General features: G+C 40.8%; 1 protein-coding gene across 6 annotated transcripts in view; it reads left to right on the top strand.

Annotated features, from left to right (window-relative positions):
- SH3D19 (SH3 domain containing 19) overlaps window positions 1-22469 on the top strand; it is an 84857-nt gene that overhangs the window by 11988 nt on the left and 50400 nt on the right. For 4 of the 6 annotated variants that reach the window (XM_083367802.1, XM_083367803.1, XM_083367807.1 and 1 more), the window contains exon 2: window positions 20440-20479. In XM_083367802.1, the coding sequence (XP_083223928.1) occupies window positions 20440-20479 (40 nt within the window). Of the gene's footprint in view, window positions 1-18477; window positions 18718-20439; window positions 20480-22469 lie in introns of those variants that run through there. The other 2 variants (XM_083367806.1, XM_083367804.1) reach the window with 1 other exon arrangement.

Genomic DNA, 22469 nt, shown 5'->3' with positions numbered 1-22469 from the left:
AAGGGCGATAGCGGACACCCTTGCCTTGTGCCCTTCTCAATATTACATACTGTTGTCAAACTATTGTTAACTATAATTCGGGCAGTTTGTTTTTGGTATAATGCCCTAATCGGTTGTAAAAATTTTTCCCCAAAATCCATTTTGTCTAAAACTTTCAACAAAAATTGCCAGTTCAATTGATCAAAAGCCTTTTCAGCATCTAAAAAGATTAGCGCAGCAGAGATCTGGTTGTGCCTTTCCAAAAACTCTAACACATCAACTATATGTCTCACATTAGTTTTCATTTGTCTTCCACTAATAAACCCCGTTTGGTCCCCATGAATCACCTGTTGCAGAACCCTCATCAGTCTATTAGCCAAAACCTTAGCAAATATCTTATAATCTGTATTTAAAAGCGATATCGGTCTGTAATTTTTAACTAAAGTAGCATCCTGGTCTTCCTTCGGAATCAAAGAGATAAAAGCTGTTCTCCAAGACGGGGGCACCTTTCCCCCCCTCTGGATTGTCTGGAACAGTTCCTTTAACGGTTTTATCATCTCTAATTGTAAGTTTTTATAATAGGCCGCAGTCAAGCCATCAGTGCCTGGTGCTTTATCCACCTTCAATTCCTTAATAGCTGTAAAAATTTCTTCTTCTGTAATCAGTTGGTTAATCCCCTCTTTTTGTACTTGCGTAAGAACCGGGATGCTAGCCTTCTCCAAATACGTATCAATATCTTTTGCATTAATGTCCTCTTTAGTATATAATTTCGAGTAAAAATCCACAAAGGCATCCTTAATAAGATTCTGTTGATACACAACCCTTCCTTTATACTCAATCTTATCTATATTAGATGCCCTTTGTTTTTTCCTCAGTCTATAAGCCAACCATCTGCCTGGCTTATTAGCATTGCAAAAAGTATTATGCCTAGCAAACCGCAGATTGGTCGCCACTTGATCAGCCATTAATTTATCAAATTGTCCTCGTAACAGTCTAATAGCCTCCTTGATCTTCACCTCCTCTGGGTTCAAAATCAAAGCCTTTTCTTTTTCCTTTATTTCATTCTCCAGTTCTTTCCTTCTAGTTTCCACTGCACGTCTATGTCTATTATTCATATATATCAACACCCCTCTCATATAGGCCTTGCTAGCATCCCAAACCATATCCATAGAGGTACCCTTATTCATATTCATCTCAAAAAAATCCTTCATCCGCTGTTTGCATTCTTCCACATTTCTCTGATTTCTAAACAAATTCTCATTTACGCGCCATGAGCGTCTATCTCCTCTTTCCTTATCAATCTCCAACCACACTGGACTGTGATCAGAGATAATTCTTGCGCAGATTTTCACCTTTTTAGTTCTCAAAAGAAAATCATTAGTCAACAAAATAAAATCAATCCTCGAAAAAGATTGGTGTCTATCAGAATAAAATGTATAATCCTTCTCCTGCAGATGTCTCTCACGCCAAATATCTCGCAATTCCAGGTCATCCATCATTTCAAAAAAAGATTTAGGCAGTCTAGCGTGACTTGGAATGCGCTTAAAGGCTCCAGCCTTATCCAACTGTACATCCATAACTCCATTCCAGTCCCCCATAAAAATAAAGGATTTATAATCCAACTGGGTAAGCTTTGTATGAAGTAAACTAAAAAAGTCAGCTTGTTGTTGATTTGGAGCATATAATCCAACTAAAAGCGTCTTTTTACCTTCAAACAACAGCTCGATCATAACATATCTTCCATGCTTATCTGCTTCAATTAGGTCCGCTGTTAAGGCACTTTTAACATAAACAACCACTCCATTTTTCTTATTCTCTGCAGAAGCAACAAATTGCGTACCCAGCCTCGAGTTCAATAAATACTTTTGATCCAAAACTCTAATATGCGTTTCTTGCAGGCATATAACATCTATCTTAAATTGTTTTAAATATTGAAAAACTTTCTTCCTCTTCTGCGGTGAGTTTAGTCCATTAACATTCCAGTTTAAAAATTTAGTTGCCATGTACCGTATATACTTGAGTATAAGCCGACTCGAGTATAAGCCGAGACCCCCAATTTCACCCCCAAAAACTGGAAAAAGTTGGTGACTTGAGTATAAGCCGATCCGCCGTTCTGCAAGCCTCCGCCGCCGGCTGCTTCGTTCCGCAGCGGAAAGAAGCAGGCAGGCTGCTTCGTTCCGCAGCGGAAAGAAGCAGCCTGCTTCGTTCAGGCTGCTTCATTCCGCAGCGGAAAGAAGCAGGCAGGCTGCTTCTTTCCGCTGCGGAAAGAAGGCTGCTTCTTTCCGCAGTGGAAAGAAGCAGCCTGCTTCGTTCAGGCTGCTTCGTTCCGCAGCGGAAAGAAGCAGGCAGGCTGCTTCGTTCCGCAGCGGAAAGAAGCAGGCAGGCTGCTTCGTTCCGCAGCGGAAAGAAGCAGCCTGCTTCGTTCAGGCTGCTTCGTTCCGCAGCGGAAAGAAGCAGGCAGGCTGCTTCGTTCCGCAGCGGAAAGAAGCAGGCAGGCTGCTTCGTTCCGCAGCGGAAAGAAGCAGCCTGCTTCGTTCAGGCTGCTTCATTCCGCAGCGGAAAGAAGCAGGCAGGCTGCTTCTTTCCGCTGCGGAAAGAAGGCTGCTTCTTTCCGCAGTGGAAAGAAGCAGCCTGCTTCGTTCAGGCTGCTTCGTTCCGCAGCGGAAAGAAGGCTGCTTCTTTCCGCAGTGGAAAGAAGCAGCCTGCTTCGTTCAGGCTGCTTCGTTCCGCAGCGGAAAGAAGCAGGCAGGCTGCTTCGTTCCGCAGCGGAAAGAAGCAGGCAGGCTGCTTCTTTTCGCTGCGGAAAGAAGGCTGCTTCTTTCCGCAGCGGAAAGAAGCAGCCTGCTTCGTTCAGGCTGCTTCGTTCCGCAGCGGAAAGAAGCAGGCAGGCTGCTTCGTTCCGCAGCGGAAAGAAGCAGGCAGGCTGCTTCTTTCCGCTGCGGAAAGAAGGCTGCTTCTTTCCGCAGCGGAAAGAAGCAGCCTGCTTCGTTCAGGCTGCTTCGTTCCGCAGCGGAAAGAAGCAGGCAGGCTGCTTCTTTCCGCTGCGGAAAGAAGGCTGCTTCTTTCCGCAGTGGAAAGAAGCAGCCTGCTTCGTTCAGGCTGCTTCGTTCCGCAGCGGAAAGAAGCAGGCAGGCTGCTTCGTTCCGCAGCGGAAAGAAGCAGGCAGGCTGCTTCTTTCCGCTGCGGAAAGAAGGCTGCTTCTTTCCGCAGCGGAAAGAAGCAGCCTGCTTCGTTCAGGCTGCTTCGTTCCGCAGCGGAAAGAAGCAGGCAGGCTGCTTCGTTCCGCAGCGGAAAGAAGCAGGCAGGCTGCTTCTTTCCGCTGTGGAAAGAAGGCTGCTTCTTTCCGCAGTGGAAAGAAGCAGCCTGCTTCGTTCAGGCTGCTTCGTTCCGCAGCGGAAAGAAGCAGGCAGGCTGCTTCTTTCCGCTGCGGAAAGAAGCAGGCAGGCTGCTTCTTTCCGCTGCGGAAAGAAGGCTGCTTCTTTCCGCAGCGGAAAGAAGCAGCCTGCTTCGTTCAGGCTGCTTCGTTCCGCAGCGGAAAGAAGCAGGCAGGCTGCTTCGTTCCGCAGCGGAAAGAAGCAGGCAGGCTGCTTCTTTCCGCTGTGGAAAGAAGGCTGCTTCTTTCCGCAGTGGAAAGAAGCAGCCTGCTTCGTTCAGGCTGCTTCGTTCCGCAGCGGAAAGAAGCAGGCAGGCTGCTTCTTTCCGCTGCGGAAAGAAGGCTGCTTCTTTCCGCAGTGGAAAGAAGCAGCCTGCTTCGTTCAGGCTGCTTCGTTCCGCAGCGGAAAGAAGCAGGCAGGCTGCTTCGTTCCGCAGCGGAAAGAAGCAGGCAGGCTGCTTCTTTCCGCTGCGGAAAGAAGGCTGCTTCTTTCCGCAGCAGAAAGAAGCAGCCTGCTTCGTTCAGGCTGCTTCGTTCCGCAGCGGAAAGAAGCAGGCAGGCTGCTTCTTTCCGCTGCGGAAAGAAGGCTGCTTCTTTCCGCAGTGGAAAGAAGCAGCCTGCTTCGTTCAGGCTGTTTCGTTCCGCAGCGGAAAGAAGCAGGCAGGCTGCTTCGTTCCGCAGCGGAAAGAAGCAGGCAGGCTGCTTCTTTCCGCTGTGGAAAGAAGGCTGCTTCTTTCCGCAGTGGAAAGAAGCAGCCTGCTTCGTTCAGGCTGCTTCGTTCCGCAGCGGAAAGAAGCAGGCAGGCTGCTTCTTTCCGCTGCGGAAAGAAGGCTGCTTCTTTCCGCAGTGGAAAGAAGCAGCCTGCTTCGTTCAGGCTGCTTCGTTCCGCAGCGGAAAGAAGCAGGCAGGCTGCTTCGTTCCGCAGCGGAAAGAAGCAGGCAGGCTGCTTCTTTCCGCTGCGGAAAGAAGGCTGCTTCTTTCCGCAGCAGAAAGAAGCAGCCTGCTTCGTTCAGGCTGCTTCGTTCCGCAGCGGAAAGAAGCAGGCAGGCTGCTTCTTTCCGCTGCGGAAAGAAGGCTGCTTCTTTCCGCAGCGGAAAGAAGCAGCCTGCTTCGTTCAGGCTGCTTCGTTCCGCAGCGGAAAGAAGCAGGCAGGCTGCTTCTTTCCGCTGCGGAAAGAAGGCTGCTTCTTTCCGCAGCGGAAAGAAGCAGCCTGCTTCGTTCAGGCTGCTTCGTTCCGCAGCGGAAAGAAGCAGGCAGGCTGCTTCTTTCCGCTGCGGAAAGAAGGCTGCTTCTTTCCGCAGTGGAAAGAAGCAGCCTGCTTCGTTCAGGCTGCTTTGTTCCGCAGCGGAAAGAAGCAGGCAGGCAAGGCACGGAGATCCGGAGACCTGCCGACGTTTGGGGAGGTTTGGGGAGGAGATCCGGAGACCTGCTGACGTTTGGGGAGGTTTGGGCACCTCCCCAAACTTCCCCAAACGTCGGCAGGTCTCCGGATCTCCGTGCCTTGCCTGCCTGCTTCTTTCCGCTGCGGAAAGAAGCAGGCAGGCAGGTCACGGAGATCCGGAGACCTGCTGACGTTTGGGGAGGTTTGGGCACCTCCCCAAACCTCCCCAAACGTCGGCAGGTCTCCGGATCTCCTCCCCAAACCTCCCCAAACGTCGGCAGGTCTCGGGATCTCCGTGCCTTGCCTGCCTGCTTCTTTCCGCTGCGGAAAGAAGCAGGCAGGCAAGGCACGGAGATCCCGAGACCTGCCGACGTTTGGGGAGGTTTGGGGAGGTGCCCAAACCTCCCCAAACATCAGCAGGTCTCCGGATCTCCGTGACCTGCCTGCCTGCTTCTTTCCGCAGCGGAAAGAAGCAGGCAGGCAAGGCACGGAGATCCGGAGACCTGCCGACGTTTGGGGAGGTTTGGGGAGGTGCCCAAACCTCCCCAAACGTCAGCAGGTCTCCGGATCTCCGTGACCTGCCTGCCTGCTTCTTTCCGCAGCGGAAAGAAGCAGGCAGGCAAGGCACGGAGATCCGGAGACCTGCCGACGTTTGGGGAGGTTTGGGGAGGAGATCCGGAGACCTGCTGACGTTTGGGGAGGTTTGGGCACCTCCCCAAACTTCCCCAAACGTCGGCAGGTCTCCGGATCTCCGTGCCTTGCCTGCCTGCTTCTTTCCGCTGCGGAAAGAAGCAGGCAGGCAGGTCACGGAGATCCGGAGACCTGCTGACGTTTGGGGAGGTTTGGGCACCTCCCCAAACCTCCCCAAACGTCGGCAGGTCTCCGGATCTCCTCCCCAAACCTCCCCAAACGTCGGCAGGTCTCGGGATCTCCGTGCCTTGCCTGCCTGCTTCTTTCCGCTGCGGAAAGAAGCAGGCAGGCAAGGCACGGAGATCCCGAGACCTGCCGACGTTTGGGGAGGTTTGGGGAGGTGCCCAAACCTCCCCAAACATCAGCAGGTCTCCGGATCTCCGTGACCTGCCTGCCTGCTTCTTTCCGCAGCGGAAAGAAGCAGGCAGGCAAGGCACGGAGATCCGGAGACCTGCCGACGTTTGGGGAGGTTTGGGGAGGTGCCCAAACCTCCCCAAACGTCAGCAGGTCTCCGGATCTCCGTGACCTGCCTGCCTGCTTCTTTCCGCAGCGGAAAGAAGCAGGCAGGCAAGGCACGGAGATCCGGAGACCTGCCGACGTTTGGGGAGGTTTGGGGAGGTGCCCAAACCTCCCCAAACGTCAGCAGGTCTCCGGATCTCCGTGACCTGCCTGCCTGCTTCTTTCCGCAGCGGAAAGAAGCAGGCAGGCAAGGCACGGAGATCCGGAGACCTGCCGACATTTGGGGAGGTTTGGGGAGGTGCGCGCGCACCTCCCCAAACCTCCCCAAACTTCGGCAGGTCTCCGGACGGCGGCTGCTTGGGAGAGGTGCGCGCAATCCCGGAAGCACCAAAGCCTCGGCCGCGCACAAGTCCTCGGTAAGTTTTTTTTGTTGACTGGAGTATAAGCCGAAGTGGAATTTTTCAGCCCAAAAAGTGGGCTGAAAAATTCGGCTTATACTCAAGTATATACGGTATATCCCCGAAAAGCTCTTGGACCACAGCTTTGATAGGACTGGTTACTTTAGGCCGTGCTCCTCCCACAGCTTGGCTATGAATGCGTTGTGAAGAATCTGAAGACTTTTGCTGATCTTGTTCTTTTATTTTCTTTGCTCGTTTTAAAGCAGCACGCGTCACTCTTTGCTCTCCAGGATCATCCAAAGAGATTGTAGCTTGATCTCCTCCAGCACCATTTTCCTCTGTTTCCTCCTCTTGTTGTTCTTCTTCTCCAGATCCCTTTCCAGCTTCCAGGAGCGTTAATGGGGTTGCTTTTAAGACATTATTGTAGAAATCACGTGCTTGTTTCACAGTAATCAGCCTATACCTTTTACCTTCATACATCACCATCAGCCCCTTTGGAATCTCCCATCTGAACCTTATATCTCTTTGCTTGAGCTCTTGCACAAGAAATGTATAGTCCTTTCTTCCCCTTAAAATCCTTGGAGGAATTTCTTTTAAAACCAAGACTTCTTGTTCAGCAATCACAACCTTAGCATCATAGGCAGCTTGTATAACTTGATCTCTAATTTCTCTTTTTGCAAAATAAACCACCACATCTCTAGGCAACTTTCTCTGTCTGGCAATCCATGAATTCACCCGAAACACTTTATCCATAGCTGCTCTTATTTCAGATGCTGGCTGGTTCAATACCCCTTCGAGAGCCTCAGAGATCAGCTGCTTTAAATCTTCTTTAACATTCTCTTTTAAGCCTCTAATTCTGACAGCAAACTGCATCTGGTAATATTGGGCATGGCTTAACTCCCTTTCCAACTTGCCTCTTTCAATTTCATTCTCCCGTGCTTTTACTTCTAGTATAGCATTCCTTTGAGCCAAATCATCCACTTTTTCATCTAAATCTTCCACACATTCCGCCACTTTATGCACTGAAGTCAAAATGTCTACCTTCATCACGCTGTACTTCTGTTCCATCCTCTTTTCCATTCTTTCCTCAAATTTCTCCAATTTCTCCTCCATCTGTGCAAATTTATCAGCAATTGATTGATTAATTGATTCCAAAAGTACCTGGGCATGTTTATCCAAGGCATCTCGCAAATCCTTCGATGTCAGCACTTCAGGAGGATGCAATGCCTGTAGTGATGATTGTTGCACCGGCGAGGATCCTCCACTCCGAAGAGTTTTAGAGGGAGGTTTAGCCGCCATCTTTTAATCCTCAATTATGACGCACTTTCAATTAAAGTTTAAAAAGTCCAACAAGTTAGAGAGTACAGTAAAATAGTCCTCTTCACCTTTTCCTCTTGTACCGCTCTGCCTGTTCCTTTAAATCATAGTCCTTTCTTCAGGCAGGGATGGTTCGCAGACGCCTGGCTCTGCTCCAGGAAGTTCGGAGCAGAGACGACGGCCAGCTGGGAGCAACCCAGGCTTCGGGGGAGTTCGATCCTTCAGCCGCCCAAGCTCCAAGCTCAGGCGGCCTCGGAGAACTCTACCCCTACCTGGGGCCTCACCCCCTCCTCTTCTCCCGAGGAGGGGGCTTCAATTTCGCCCGAACAGCTGATCGGCGCTGTTTCGGGTGAAAAAACAAACAACTGAGCCGCGGGCAGCCAGGGGAGGCTGTCTTCGGCGCCGCGCCGCCACCGGAAGTCGTGACCTCTCGTCTTGATTACTGCAACGCTCTCTACATGGGGCTACCCTTGAAGACCACTCGGAGGCTCCAACTGGTACAGAATGCAGCCGCGAGAGTTGTACTGGGAGTTTCCCGATACTCCCATGTCACACCTTTGCTCCGCGAGCTGCATTGGCTGCCAGTTGTCTTCCAGGTGAGGTTCAAGGTGTTGGTAATGACCTACAAAGCCCTTCATGGCATGGGTCCAGAATACCTTGGGGAGCACCTGCAGCCGGCGTCAACTTCCCTCCACCCAGTACGCTCCCACAGAGAGGGCCTCCTCAGGGTGCCACCGGTCAAAGAATGCCAACTGGTGGCCCCCAGGGGGAGGGCGTTCTCTGTGGGTGCACCGGATTTATGGAACCATCTTCCGGTTGAGCTCCGGATGGCGCCTGATCTCCGCTCCTTCCGGCGCGATCTTAAAACCCATCTTTTTAAACAAGCTGGCCTGGCCTGATGGGATGGGGTGGGATTTTTATAAACGACTATAATTTTAAATTTGTATTAATTTTATGGGCATTGTTTAATTATGTTTTAATAATTTTAATTTTTGTATCTAGTTTTTATGTATTGCCCTGTTCACCGCCCTGAGTCCCCTGGGAGAAGGGCGGTATATAAATTAAATAAATAAATAAATAAATAAATAATTTTATACACCGATTAATACGTTTCATTATTAACTTCAATTTAATTTAAGATTCAGAATCAGAGTTAGTTAAAGATTGTATGATAAAATGGGCTCAGAATATTCAAGAGCCCATAATGATGGATACTTGGGAAAAAATTTGGGTTAGAAATGTAAAGTTTACACAAGCACAAAACCTAAAAAAGAATTTTTATAAGATGTTTTATAGATGGCATTTAGATCCTAAAAAGTTAGCATGTATGTATCCAAATCAACTACCTAAGTGTTGGAGATGTGGTAATGAAGAGGCAATTCATTATCATATATGGTGGACATGTAAAAATGTTAAAGCTTTTTGGATAAAAATATGGTGGATTTTTCAGAAAGTTTTAAAGAAAAAAATAAGATTTACCCCGCAGTTATTTTTATTGGATTATTCCAGATTGTACTGTTATAGAAACTAAATTAATGTTACATTTAATAACGGCAGCCAGATTGTTGGTGGTGCAATATTGGAAGAAAGAAGATTTACCTACAGTAGAACAATGGATACTTAAAGTAATGGGAGTAGCTGAAATGGCAAAAGTCTCAGCATATTTGAAAGATCAGTCACAAGAAAAATATATTTTGGAATGGAAAAGATGGATTGATTATATTCAAAACAAATATGGTACTAGAAAGTTTCAAATAGCATATGAATAATTTTTAATAATTATAGAAGTGTTGTTATAATTATTTTAGTTTTGTTATAAGGGAGTTAAAGGGTGGAAGGTTTGTTAATGTAATAGATATTTAGCATATGTTTGCTTAAGATTGCTATATGTAATACCCTGTATTCTGCTTTGGGAAGTCCAGGGGGGAGGGTTGGTGGGGAGGGGGTTTTTCTTTCATTAAAATTTTGTAAAACTTTTCAATAAAAAAATTTAAGATAGTTTAGGGTAGACAGATCAGGAAATTCTAAACTTTTGGCTAATATGCACATTTGGAATTTGGAGAAATGGTATAATCATCATGAAAAGTGGTTGTTATAATGGAAATACTGCCATTCATGAACACTCATTTCAAAAAAATACATACAAGCTAAAAATGTATATCTGAGTCCATTTATTTGAACAGGTTTTTTTTCTTTCATTGACATCTCTTGTTTTTTTTTCTTTTACATTTCTAGCATGTAAAATCCATGCATACTTCACTCTCCACACATAAGATTCAGTTACTCCAGTAGTTTCTCCTAGCATTCAGACAAGAAAGCTTGAGAGGAACGAGTGTGTACATTGTAGTTTATTCCTAGCTAAAAGATTTGGGAGTGCCCAGTTTATAGGCTCTGAGTGGATTGATATAGTTTGCTTAACCGTTGCTTATAAAATTTGTCATAAATGGATGTAGTCACACAACACCATTACACATAAACGTTGTTATATACTGGGTCCTGTGCTTGATTGAAGAGACGAGGTGAGTGAGTTCAGCAAGAATTATTATTTGCTTACAGGAACTGAACTGAGAACAGTGCTGCAAATACAGCTATTTATACCCTGGCCTCTAGGTGGCGGCCAATAGGTTTAAAGCAACCTATTGCCACCCTAGAAGCAGCCAATGGTGGCGCTGGAGACAAGTTGTCTGAGAAGTTGGAAGCCCTTAGCCAGCTTCCCTGCTAAAGCAACCTTCCAGCAATTAACCCCAGGTGATACTCTTTAGTAAGACAAAGCCCAATACATTACAAATATCATTAGGTCAATTCAGTGAATAAAATCAAGAAACTCTATTAAGGCTTATTACAGTGTATGTGGGGTTTGTGCTTTCACCCTTAAATGGCATAAGTCATTTTCAGTTAGATGGGCAGCTATATAAATTTGATCAGTAAAATAAATAAACAAGAATGAAAGTGCTTCAAATCACATTGAATGTGTATCAGATATGAGTTTGAATGACTTAGTTTACATAATACTAAATTATAATTAGATGGTGGTGTTCCTTTGCTTGCCTTTGTGGCAAATCAAACTATTATCTTTAATTTGATGAATCAGAACTTATTGATTAAATTTATATGCTTTCCATCTCACTCTGAAAAGTGACTCTACTGTATTTAAGATTACATGCAAATCTGCCAGTAAATTGAAAATAACTTCTGATAATAAATCCTGGAAGACCATGTCTGTGACATTGGTATGGAATTAGATGCTCTAATTTTAGGTTTTAAATACCTATTTCTGAGTTTGCATTCTTTATCCAGGATTCTTGGTTTCCATTATCACACTGTATCTTGAGCGAGTATTTTAAGACTATAAAATAGTTCATTGTAAAAAACACACATCTTGGTATCTTGGGCCCCTTCCCATTTTTATGCTCTGCAAACTCCTGTATTATTGATCTGTATAAGTTCTATATCACCCTAACAAGTGCTTTGTTAGTGATTCTATAGTTTCAAACAAATGTGTTTCTGGAAATTATTTAGGTGTGAAATTTTTTTAAACCCCTTCCTTCCTTCCTTCCTTCCTTCCTTCCTTCCTTCCTTCCTTCCTTCCTTCCTTCCTTCCTTCCTTCGATTTTCTCAAGGATAAGTTATTGAAGCCATTTGTTGATTGGGGAAAGAGCTCAAGCAAAGCAACAGCGGGTGGATAAAGCTATTCCTTTCTAATCATCCCTTTCCTCTCCTCTTCTCTTTTTTTCACCTCTGTTTCTTGTTTCTTTTTTCACCTAACATGTTATATGAAGGGTGAGATAGATCTTGGCAGAGACCTTAAAGATCTTAACTGATCTTTTATAAAAGCTTTTGAAATTTGGCACAGGTTTATTAAATTAGCCTGAGGAGCAATAAATTTGCCCCTTCTGCTGAAAGCTATATATTGGAAATAAATGTTGAGAGGACTCCTTATAAAGTATCCCCCCCTAATTATTGTTCTGTTACTTGACTTGTATGTTGGAATTCAGCACAAATAAGACCATTATGTGTATAAACATCAATGAAACAGAAGTAAATTGTACTGAGAAAAGTACTGCAAGAAGATGACTAGAAACAATTATTTACATAAGAAGATAGTATATGTGTGTGGAAACTATATGGAAATAAAATAAACCTCATGTTTGGATTATATATAAATAATGTATTTTACCTAGAAAAATTGTTGATACTACAAATGGCTAAAAGTTTATTGGGTTATAATTGAAGTACAAGATAACAGATCAAATAGGTTACCGTATTTGCTTTCTTCTGTAAACTAATTTTTGGTGACCAGTGGCTGCATTTTGGAAAGTTATGGTCACTGTGGGTGGGGTGCAAATCAAATTAAGGCACTTATAAAATGATACAAAACATGCTAACATCAGTAATGATGTCTGCTTCTATGGATAGTAAAAAAACATGAAGAAAAATAGTAGAAAGAAAATAGCAAAAAGAAAGAAGAGAAAAAAAATAAACAAACTGCTTCTTTACAACAAAATCATTTTTTGTATATTCTCTTATACAGTATATATCTCTTATGAACATAATGTTATATTGGGAGCTTCTTTAACGTGTTTATACTATACATTGTGTATGTGATCAAATGACAGTGGTTGAGTTTAAATTTGTGCTAAAACAGAATGTAGCTTGTTTTTTTTTTGTACAAAAACAAGTAAGATGTAAGTGTAAAACTGTGATTAGATTTATACTTTGTGTCATAGATTGAGTATGGTTTATTGAATAAGCCACAGTTAAATATAATTCCAGATAATCCTCAATTTACGATTGGGACCAGAATATCCATTGCTAAGCAAGGCGTTTGTTAAGGGAATCATGCCCAATTTTACAACCTTTTTTTGCCACGGCTGTTAAGTAAATCACTGCAGTCATTAAGGGAATAATAGTCATTAAATGAATCTAGCTTCTCCAATTGACTTTGCAGTTGGAAGTTGGCTGAGATGGTTACAAGTGGTGATCAGATGATCCCAGGATGCTGCAACCATCGTAAATACATGCTGGTTGAAAACATCTGAATTTTGAACATATGACCAGGGGGATGCTGTGATGGTTGTTAAGTGCAAGGACTAGTCATAACTCACTTTTTCAATGCTTTTGTAACTTCGAACCATGACTAAATGCATGTTTGTAAGTTGAGGACCACTCGTATTCAATATGCTGTAACTAAGAAAAACAATATCAATTATGGCTAAATACTGGAGTCCTTAAATATGACGCTCAAGGATACCAGTGTGATATGTGTCACTTTTCTTATCCTTGGAACTTCCTATCCCATCCAACTTTTTTGTTTTTTGTTTAGACTGTGGAAGCCATTTTGTGAAGGGCAAGCATCCTTCACAATAGCTGCTATAGCATCCATACTAAACTTTTGAAATTTCAGATTAGTTCATTGAACTTGGATACTAACATTCTTGCAAATAATATTGCTGCTAACGTAGTCTTTTGACAAACTAAATCTGGAAAAATATTTTAAATGTCTAATACAGTGCCTAATACCAGTTTCATATTTTGAGTCTTTTTTCCTAACTTTTTCTTAGTAACTCCTCCCCATATATGTAGCACCAAGTTGTGGAACTAAGAAAGCTAACATACTATACTTTCACTGAGTAATAATCCTGTTTAAACTAGAATAAAATGGTACTTTAAAAAATAACCTTTTTATTGAAAATATGATTAGTACTTATCAGTCTTTTTAAAAAGTTTCTTATTTTAAAAGATTTGCTATCATTTTGGGGCGATGTTTTAAGCAGTAAATCAGGCATGTCAAACTCGTGACATCACATGACATTGTGGGATGTATCAGAACTTTTTTCCCATTGCCGGCAATGGGGTGGGCGCGGTTTCCTCGTGATGCATCGGCCGCAGGCTGGCAGTTTGACACCCCTACAGTAAATTATTCAAGTCCAGCTAAACTATTTGAAAACTTCAGATTAGCTGATTGGCCAGAAAAATTGCAGACTTAGCATGCAATCAATTTCTAGTCACTGTTGCTTAACAGCATGTTTCCTTTACAGGCAGTCCTCGACTTATGGCAATAATTGAGCCCAAAATTTCTATTGGTAAGCGACACATTTGTTGTGAGTTTTGCCCCATTTTACGACCTTTCTTGCCACAGTTGTTAAGTGAATCACTGTAGTTGCTAGGTTAGTAACATGGTTGTTAAGTGTATCTGGCTTCCCCATTGACTTTGCTTGTCAGAAGGTTGCAAAAGGTGGTCCCATGACCTCAGGATATTGCAACTGTCATCTGAATTTTGATCATGGAGCCATGGGGATGCTGCAATGGTTGCAAGGGTGAAAAATAAGTCACTTTTTTCAGTGCATCTTTGAATGGTCACTAATGAACTGTTCTAAGTCGAGGACTATCTGTAATGGCAGGCATGTTGTAGGCATATGTACGCATTCTACTTTCTCTTTTCTGTATTAGAAGTATGGGAGGCAATGCATTCTGGGAAGTATGTTGGATTTAAAATTTCCTATATTTGAAACAAAAACTTATGCAAATATGTCGTGTCAAAAGTACATTATTTGTACTTTTTGATATTAAGAGCAATAAGAAAACACATTGTAAAGTTCCCTCCGGGAAAGATTTTGTGCAGAGTTGCCAAGTAACTTATCCTTGATATACTGTTCATATTCTGGCTTTCAAAATCCAAGATACTTAATAGTTTAAAATAGCTTTGGTCCTGCTGGATGCAGAGATTCAGCATTCTTCCATATATAGTAATTGAAATAACTTAATTGTGATATTTGATCATCATAAAAAACATGTAGATAAATGATAAATAAAAATGCACTTCATCCTTGACCTTGTTAATGTATGAAATCTTTAATATTTAAGTTCTGTCATAATTGTACCATCTTGCCATTTCTTGCATTTAGGTTTGTTCATTTATTTATTTATTTATTTATTTATTTATTATTTATTAATTTAATTTGTATACCGCCCTTCTCCCGAAGGACTCAGGGCGGTGAACAGGGCAATACATAAAAACAAGATACAAAAATTAAAAATTATTAAAAAGTAATTAAACAGTGCCCATAATAAATTAATACAGATTAACAGTTAAAATCCATTTATAAAATCCAACCCCGTCCCATCAGGCCAGGCCAGCTTGTTCAAAGAGATGGGTTTTAAGATCGCGCCAGAAGGAGCGGAGATCGGGCGCCATTCGGAGCTCGACCGGAAGATGGTTCCAAAGATCCGGTGCACCCACAGAGAATGCCCTCCCCCTGGGGGCCACCAGTCGGCATTCTTTGACCGGTGGCACCCTGAGGAGGTCCTCTCTGTGGGAGCGTACTGGGCGGAGGGAAGTTGATGTAAAATTATTTACATAATTTTAAAACTGCATTAGGCCAATAAGACAACTGAAGTCCATTTTCTTTCCATTAACTAAATAAATTAACTCTACTTTTGGTAATTAAATAGTTTGTGTTCACTGGTTATGTATTGTTTTATGTAGAAAACTAATGAACATTTGAGATTTTGGTGGTACCGTATATTATTTTTAATAATGGATCATATCTCAAAAACTGAATATTTATAGAAGAAATATTTCACTATTGCAATTGATGCAATTAAAAACACCATTAATTGCAATAGCTTGGCTGGTTTAAAAAAGAAAAGAAAATTCCTGGAACTCCTGATTAAATTGACAGTTTGAGTGAACTCTACCCTCTCCTGGAACCTCACACTGAAGTTCTCACAGAACCTAACGTTTTATAGGACACAGTTTGAAAAATAGTAGTGAAGCAAAGTTGACCTTGGAGGAGGTACATGGAGGGTGCTAGCAAATCATGTGCTAGCAAATTATGAGCTGGGTCTGCAAAATAAGAAAGCATGAGAAAGAAATTTAAAATTGCCCTTCCTTGAATCTCTTTGATATAAAAAGGAAAGAAAGGAATACGTTGTGAGGGTTTCAAGATTCTATTATTGTGGCCTATATTGATATAATATTTTTTGTGTCTGTTTCCTGAACTGGCCTATCTTGAGCTGGCATAAGCCATAGTATGGAAGATTATCATAATCACAGTGACATACGTAAGTATAAGAGATGGTAGATTTAAAAAAGGTAAAGGTAAAGGTTCCCCCGCACGCACATGTGTGCTAGTCGTTCCGACTCTAGGGGGCGGTGCTCATCTCCGTTTCAAAGCCGAAGAGCCAGTGCTTGTCCGAGGACGTCTCCATGGTCATGTGGCCGGCATGACTAGACGCCAAAGGCACACGGAACACTGTTACCTTCCCACCGTAGTGGTCCCTATTTTTCTACTTGCATTTTTACGTGCTTTCGAACTGCTAGGTTGGCAGAAGCTGGGACGAGTAACAGGCGCTCACTCTGCTACACGGCACTCGGGATTCGACCCGCCAAACTGCCGACCTTCCAATCGACAAGTTCAGCGTCCTAACCCACTGAGCCACCGCGTCCCTTCTATGGTAGATTTAATTGATACCAATTAAATACAAGTTGTCCTTTACTTATGACCACAATTGGAATCGAAACTTGTGGTACTAAGCAATGCAGTTGTTAAGTGAGTCATGCCAATTTTACAGCCTTTTTTATCATTGTTAAGCAAATCACTGCAGTTGTTAAGTGAATCAGGTAGTCATTAAGAAAATGTGGCTTTTCAACTTTGCCTGTTGAAAATGCTCAGAGAAGATTGAAAATGGCAATCACTTGACGCTGGGTTGCTACAATCATCATAAATCTACGTTGGTTGCCAAAGGCCCAAATTTTGATCACATTACACAGACACTGCAACAATTGTTAAGTTCAAGGACTGGATTATAAGTCACTTTTTTCAGTACAGTTGTAACCAGTACTGAAAATACAACTATTTGTATTAAAATAATGTAACAGCGTTCTGTGCGCCTTTGGCGTCTAGTCATGCCGGCCACATGACCACAGAGACGTCCCCGGACAAGCGCTGGCTCTTCGGCTTTGAAACGGATATGAGCACCGGCCCCTAGAGTTGGAAACGACTAGCACGCATGTGCGGGGGAACCTTTACCTTTAATGTAACAACAACCAGTTCTCAAAACAGAACCCTTTAAGAGTTTTTCCACTCATCATTAGTTGCACTCTATATAGCTAAACAGGAAAAAGTTCCAGAGCCACAATACCTGTGGGAAACTAGAGAGATGAAGCATCTATTCCTAAAATTACCTCTTAGAAGCATCACCCAGTTTTCACCTGAGTGAGGTAATTGAAGGTGCTGTGTCTCCGTTTGGTTTTCGTCGCTCCTCTCTTGGACTTTTTCCCCACCTGGAAGGAAGTTGAATGAAAACCAGACGTGTTCTGGAAAAAACAGATTTTTCACCGAACTCAACAAAAAATTAGGTATCAGTTCTGCCGAACCAGTGCGAACCAGATGAAGCCCGCACTGGTTGTAACTCTGAAAAATGGTTAAATAAATGATTGCAAGTCAAGGACTATCAGTAAAAGCATTGTAAACAATAATGATAATGAAAGAGCTAAATCTAGGAGTGTGGAAACAAATGGTTCTGAGGATAAATAGAACCAATACCTAAACATAGAGTGAATCTTTCTTGATTTCAAGGTAAGAGAATGGCCAAATTTTATTGACCTAAAAAATCAGATTAAAGAGGGCTAGAATTTAAACCTTTACCCTAGTTTACATATAAAGTCTGATTTGTACATTGTTCAATAGGCAGACCTTCTGTGCATATGTGGCTTGTCTTGTCGGCAATAAAATAACTTGGCTAGCATGTTATGCCTCTGATCTTCTGCTGTAAGCAAGTTCTTGAATATGGTGTGAAACATCTGTAGAAGCAAGATTTAATACCATGCATTTTCAGCTTGCATTCTTCTAATTTTTTTATGAGGCAGAAAACAAACTTAGATCATGTTCTTAGTATACCAGAGTAAAATGATCTTCATTTTCTTTTCTTATGCAGGGATAAAATTAGAGACCTATGCAACAAAGAATTATGATCACCCTATATTGCTGATACTAATACTGTGTTTTCCCCAAAATAAGATCAGGTCTTATAATAATTTTTGCTCAGTGATTAGGGCTTATTTTCAGGTGATGTCTTTATTTTTTTTAGGTACAGCAGACATGTCAAACACAAGGCCTGCGGGCTGTATCTGGCCCACAATGGGCCCATATCTGGCCCACAGGGCCGCCCTGGAGATGGTGAGGGACCAGCCCCCGCTGCACTGGTCCCGGCCCAGCGTGGCAGGGGACCCAGAGGACATAAGGCAAGGAAACTCCCCCTTTTCCCTCACAGCAACCAATCACAGCTTAGGTTGTCAGGCTGCCTTATGTAGTGGCCAGCTGTCTTTAACCAATTAGCTATAACTATGTGTTCTTACTCATTGCCCAACACTTCACTGCTCTAGCTATTAAATTTTATATATGTTAACATCCATGTCTATTTATTATAATCTGCACACAACACTGTTTTAAAATCTGGAGTTGGATAATAACATTCTTGCAAATAATATTACCTCTGATGTAGTTATGGCAAACAAAATCTGGAAAAATATTTTAAATGCCTAACACCAGTTTCATGTTTTGAGTCTTTTTTTTATAACTTTTTCCTAATAACTCCTCCCCATGTATGTAGAACCACGTTGTGAGACTAAGAAACCTAACAGACTTTACTTTCACTGACTAATAATCCTGTTTAAACTAGAACAAAATGTTTCTTTAAAAAAAATGAAAATATTTATTGAAATTAAGATTAGTACTTATCAGTCTTTTTTAAACATTTCTTACTTTAAAAGTTTTGCTATCATTTTGGGGTAATGGTTTAAGCAGTAAATTATGCAAGTCCAGCAAACTATTTCCTGTTTAAACAAAGAAAAAGGGGAAAATGGAATAACATTCACTTCCTGAATGACAGCATTCCAGTTCTGAGATTGGCTACAGTATAACTGCCAATCAGAAGCCTCCTTAGAGGGATAATTTCGAATGCTGTTTACATGTTTTGTGGTTCTCATTCCTGGTGTTGTACAATTCGAAAAATGTCTTGATTCATTCTGCTGAACATCTGTATGATTATAAAAGTTTACTTTCTGCACAGCATAACAACATGAAAGGAAAGGATTGTATGCTCCTCTGTAATTTCAGGTATGGTAATTGCCAGGTTGTGGAGACAGAAAGAAAAGACATTTTTTTCTTATATTTCCCTATGGAAAGCTTTTTTTAAAAAAAACTAATTGTATTAAAGCTTACAAATAGATTAAAAAAATCTAAGAAAAATATAAAAAGTTTAAAAAAGAATAGTAAAGGAAAGTAGAAGACGGAAAAGAAAACAGAAAATGTAATAAAATAAAACAACAGAAAAAATATAAAAGATGACTTCTTAAGGTTATATCTTGAATGTTGACTGTTTTTCAAACATAGTTTTAGTGCTAATTATGTTGCTATGTTGTCATGCATCAGTTGCTAGGAATAGACACTAGTAGGTACTTTTGCTTGCAGAATAGAAAAATGAAGTATAGATTAAAACTACAGCATAGTTTGACAATACAAGAAATGAAATAGGTGAGGATATTCTGTTTATTAAGCATGATGTTACAGTGTAAGAAATTGTATTAAAAGTATTTTAACCTAGTTTGGCAGCTTATAACGTGAAATAAGACCTTTATGTGGTTCCAGATACTATAACTTAAAGTACTCTTTTGGAAAAATCTTTATACTATAACTTAAGGTACTCTTTTGGAAAAATCTTTATACTATAACTTAAAAGTACTCTTTTGGAAAAATCTTTATATATGGAAAGGGGACTATATGTTTATTTATATAGCAGTTATAAAGCAATACATAGTTTACATATGCTGTAAAAAGAAAAAGAAAGGAGGTTAATGGCAATACTTGTAATAGGATTTATCGCAGATTACTGTGCTAGTAATATTTATGTGTTTTTTATATTTGAATAGCTGTATTTGTAAATTTGGTGTGGTGGTTAAGGCATCAGGCTGGAAACAGGGAAACACAAAGCTAGCCGGGTGACCTTGGGCCAATCAATTTCTCTCAGCCGTAGGAAGGAAGCAGTGGTACTTCTGAAAAACCTTGCCCAGAAAACTGCTGAGACTTGTTCAGGCAGCCTCTGAAAATTGGACAGGATTTTATGGAAGAAGAAAAAAATTCTGTGGAAAAAAAGTAGCAGAGAATACTGTATTTTGCAGAGGAAATGATCTGTCTTGGGAAACTATATTTTGATTATATATACAATAGATTCATTGTATTTTTAAAACTCCAAAGTGTTTTCTAGTATAGTATGATTTATAAATATAACTAATGTTCAAGTCATCTTGCCCAGTACACACAGTCTTTACCCAAATCTTACTAAAAAGAAAATAAGTACTAATAATACTTCTGTGGATAAAGAACAAAGAAAGGCTTAGATGCCTCCAATTCCAGAAGATCATGGAGAATCACGTAATAGAAATATAGTCGGTATTTGTAGGAACTGTTCCTGCCACTGAGTATTTCTCCCATCCTTTCCTAGGGTCTGCCAGCTGTGATTCATGAAATGATTCTTAGGCACTGACTAATACTGTGGGGGGTTTTTTCCATTCCTCTGCTACATTCTTTGGAAAACTGTTGGGTTTTTAAAAGAGGACAGCATCTGTTAAACATAAAAAAACAAACTTAACAAGCATAAAAAAATTGTATTTCTGAGTGATACGCTTAAATATCCTCTGCAGATGTTTTTATTTCTTTCAGGCAAAGTATCTCCTACAAAGTAAAATCTAGCTTTTAAAAATATCATTTGAAAGTAAGTTCATATCTGAGGGATAGCTAACTAAATTAACCTTTTTTGTGGACATGTTTTTTTTCTTCTAGATCGTTCAGAAAGAAATAAACCAGACCACCGTTCATCAGGGTGAGATTGTTTTCCTGTTTTGGGTTGTGTTTATGCTCTTCTATACTGTACCAAAAAGAATTTAAAATTTTGTAATTAAATGAAAATATTAAAAACATTAATTTTGCATTTTAGATTTGGTCTGGTAATTAAAGTGTATAAAGGATCACATGGAGTCCTTTCAGATTTCCAAATAGAGTAAATATTTTATTGGCTCCATATGTGTTCTCTTTCTATTTTTTGCATATAATTTTCTGTATATAGGACTGAGAAACAAAAAAGGAGTTCTAAAATATGCAAAGCTTTAATAATTGTAACAAAGGGACATAATTCTGTTTTTTTAGTATTCAGTATGCCACTCAAAGACCAAATGTGCCCTTTAGCCTAGAAAATTTCTATATCCCTGACTCAGTACATTTTACAAACTATGATTAAAAATACCATATCATAATCTGTGAATGTAGCCACTGAAAAATATAGGGATATTATGGAACTTAAAATAACTAGAATGTATTATTTTGTAGCATTTATTTATTGTATAATTAAGCATTGAAAACCATCCACATGTCCTTGTAGAATAGAATAGTTGATTAATCTTATGATCTTATCAATAAAATAAAAAAATACATAATCTTATTCTGGAATAAAATAGTTAAAAGAAAATATAGTGGTAAAATCAGTGCTTTTATTGTCATAGATGTTCTATGACGATAAAAGTACTGATTTTACCACTGTATTTTCTTTTAACTATTTTAACAGAGTTCCGGCACCTTTTTTCGACAGATTGTTCAAGTTTTAAAAGTAACTTTTGAAAAAAATGATATTTGGTTGAACTGCCCTGTTGAGCATAGCAGGTCAGCAGCAAAATCATTAAAATGGTGCATGCAGGCTGCTTGTGTGTTGAGTCCAATGCATGCGTACTTCATCCACGCTGGTAGTGATGGTGCTGTTCGACTTTTGATTGGTCGTGTGCTTACGGGAGGCACACAACTGACATGTGTGGCTGTGTGTATAGTGATTGACTATGTGCAAAAGGTAAATAATTTATTTTAAAAACTTGTTGGTGAAAGTCTTTTTAAATTTTTAGTGTAAAAGTGTGACCCCAAATTTAAAAATGAAAAGAAATTACTAATTACTTCTCAACCACCGGTCCTAAGAACTGAATGTATAATTTTTCAAATAAAAGATTAACAAGATGTGAGTTCCGGCACCTTTTTTCTTACAAAAAAAGCACTGGGTAAAATACATGTGTGGAGCATACCATACAAGGAGCACAAGATGTTAAATGCATATCTCTCATGTTAGTCTATTTATCTTTTTTATGTATACAACTTGTATTACAGAACATTAGTCTCTGCTTTATTTTATCTATGATAATCTCAAAGATTATAAGCAATTTAAGATACCTCCTGAAGATACTAGCACCTACTCAGTAAATGTAAACAGTTCATAAATAAAAAAGATAGAGATAATGTTCACTTGAAAATTGTTACAATAATATATGGGTAATGGTAAATTGTACTTCGCGTAAGCGTGCTTATACGTGGATGAATATCACTAATCAATCAGCAAATGGGGAATTTTACTTTTTTATAATTATAAAGAAATATGAAAGGGTTATAATCTGATTTGATTGCTGAGACAAATGTTTTTTTACCTACCAAGTAGTTTGTTGATTTTAAACTACTGAATGGTGAGCCTTTTAAGATATTATTGCTAAAAACTGTTTCAGTTTTCTCACATTTCAAGGTTGGAAATGTTTTTGACTAGGACAGGGTCATATGTAATTTAACTAAGGGCAATATGTGTCTTTAGGGCCGTAGGTTGCTTAATCTTATGTCTAGTAGTTTAACGTGCTTAAAGCATTGCTATTCTTTGTTTTTTTAACACAAGGAATATAGGTGCCAACAGCAAGGAATTTAGTAATTACTTTACTTGACTTTTTTAGTGTATACCTTGAGGTGATATGAAAGCTTTAATTGGCCTGCTTTTCTTGTAAGATTTTTTATAA

Source organism: Vipera ursinii (genome assembly GCF_947247035.1).
Source record: "Vipera ursinii genome assembly, chromosome: 7".
Classification (NCBI taxonomy): domain Eukaryota; kingdom Metazoa; phylum Chordata; class Lepidosauria; order Squamata; family Viperidae; genus Vipera; species Vipera ursinii.
This window is presented reverse-complemented; position numbering and strand designations above follow the sequence as displayed.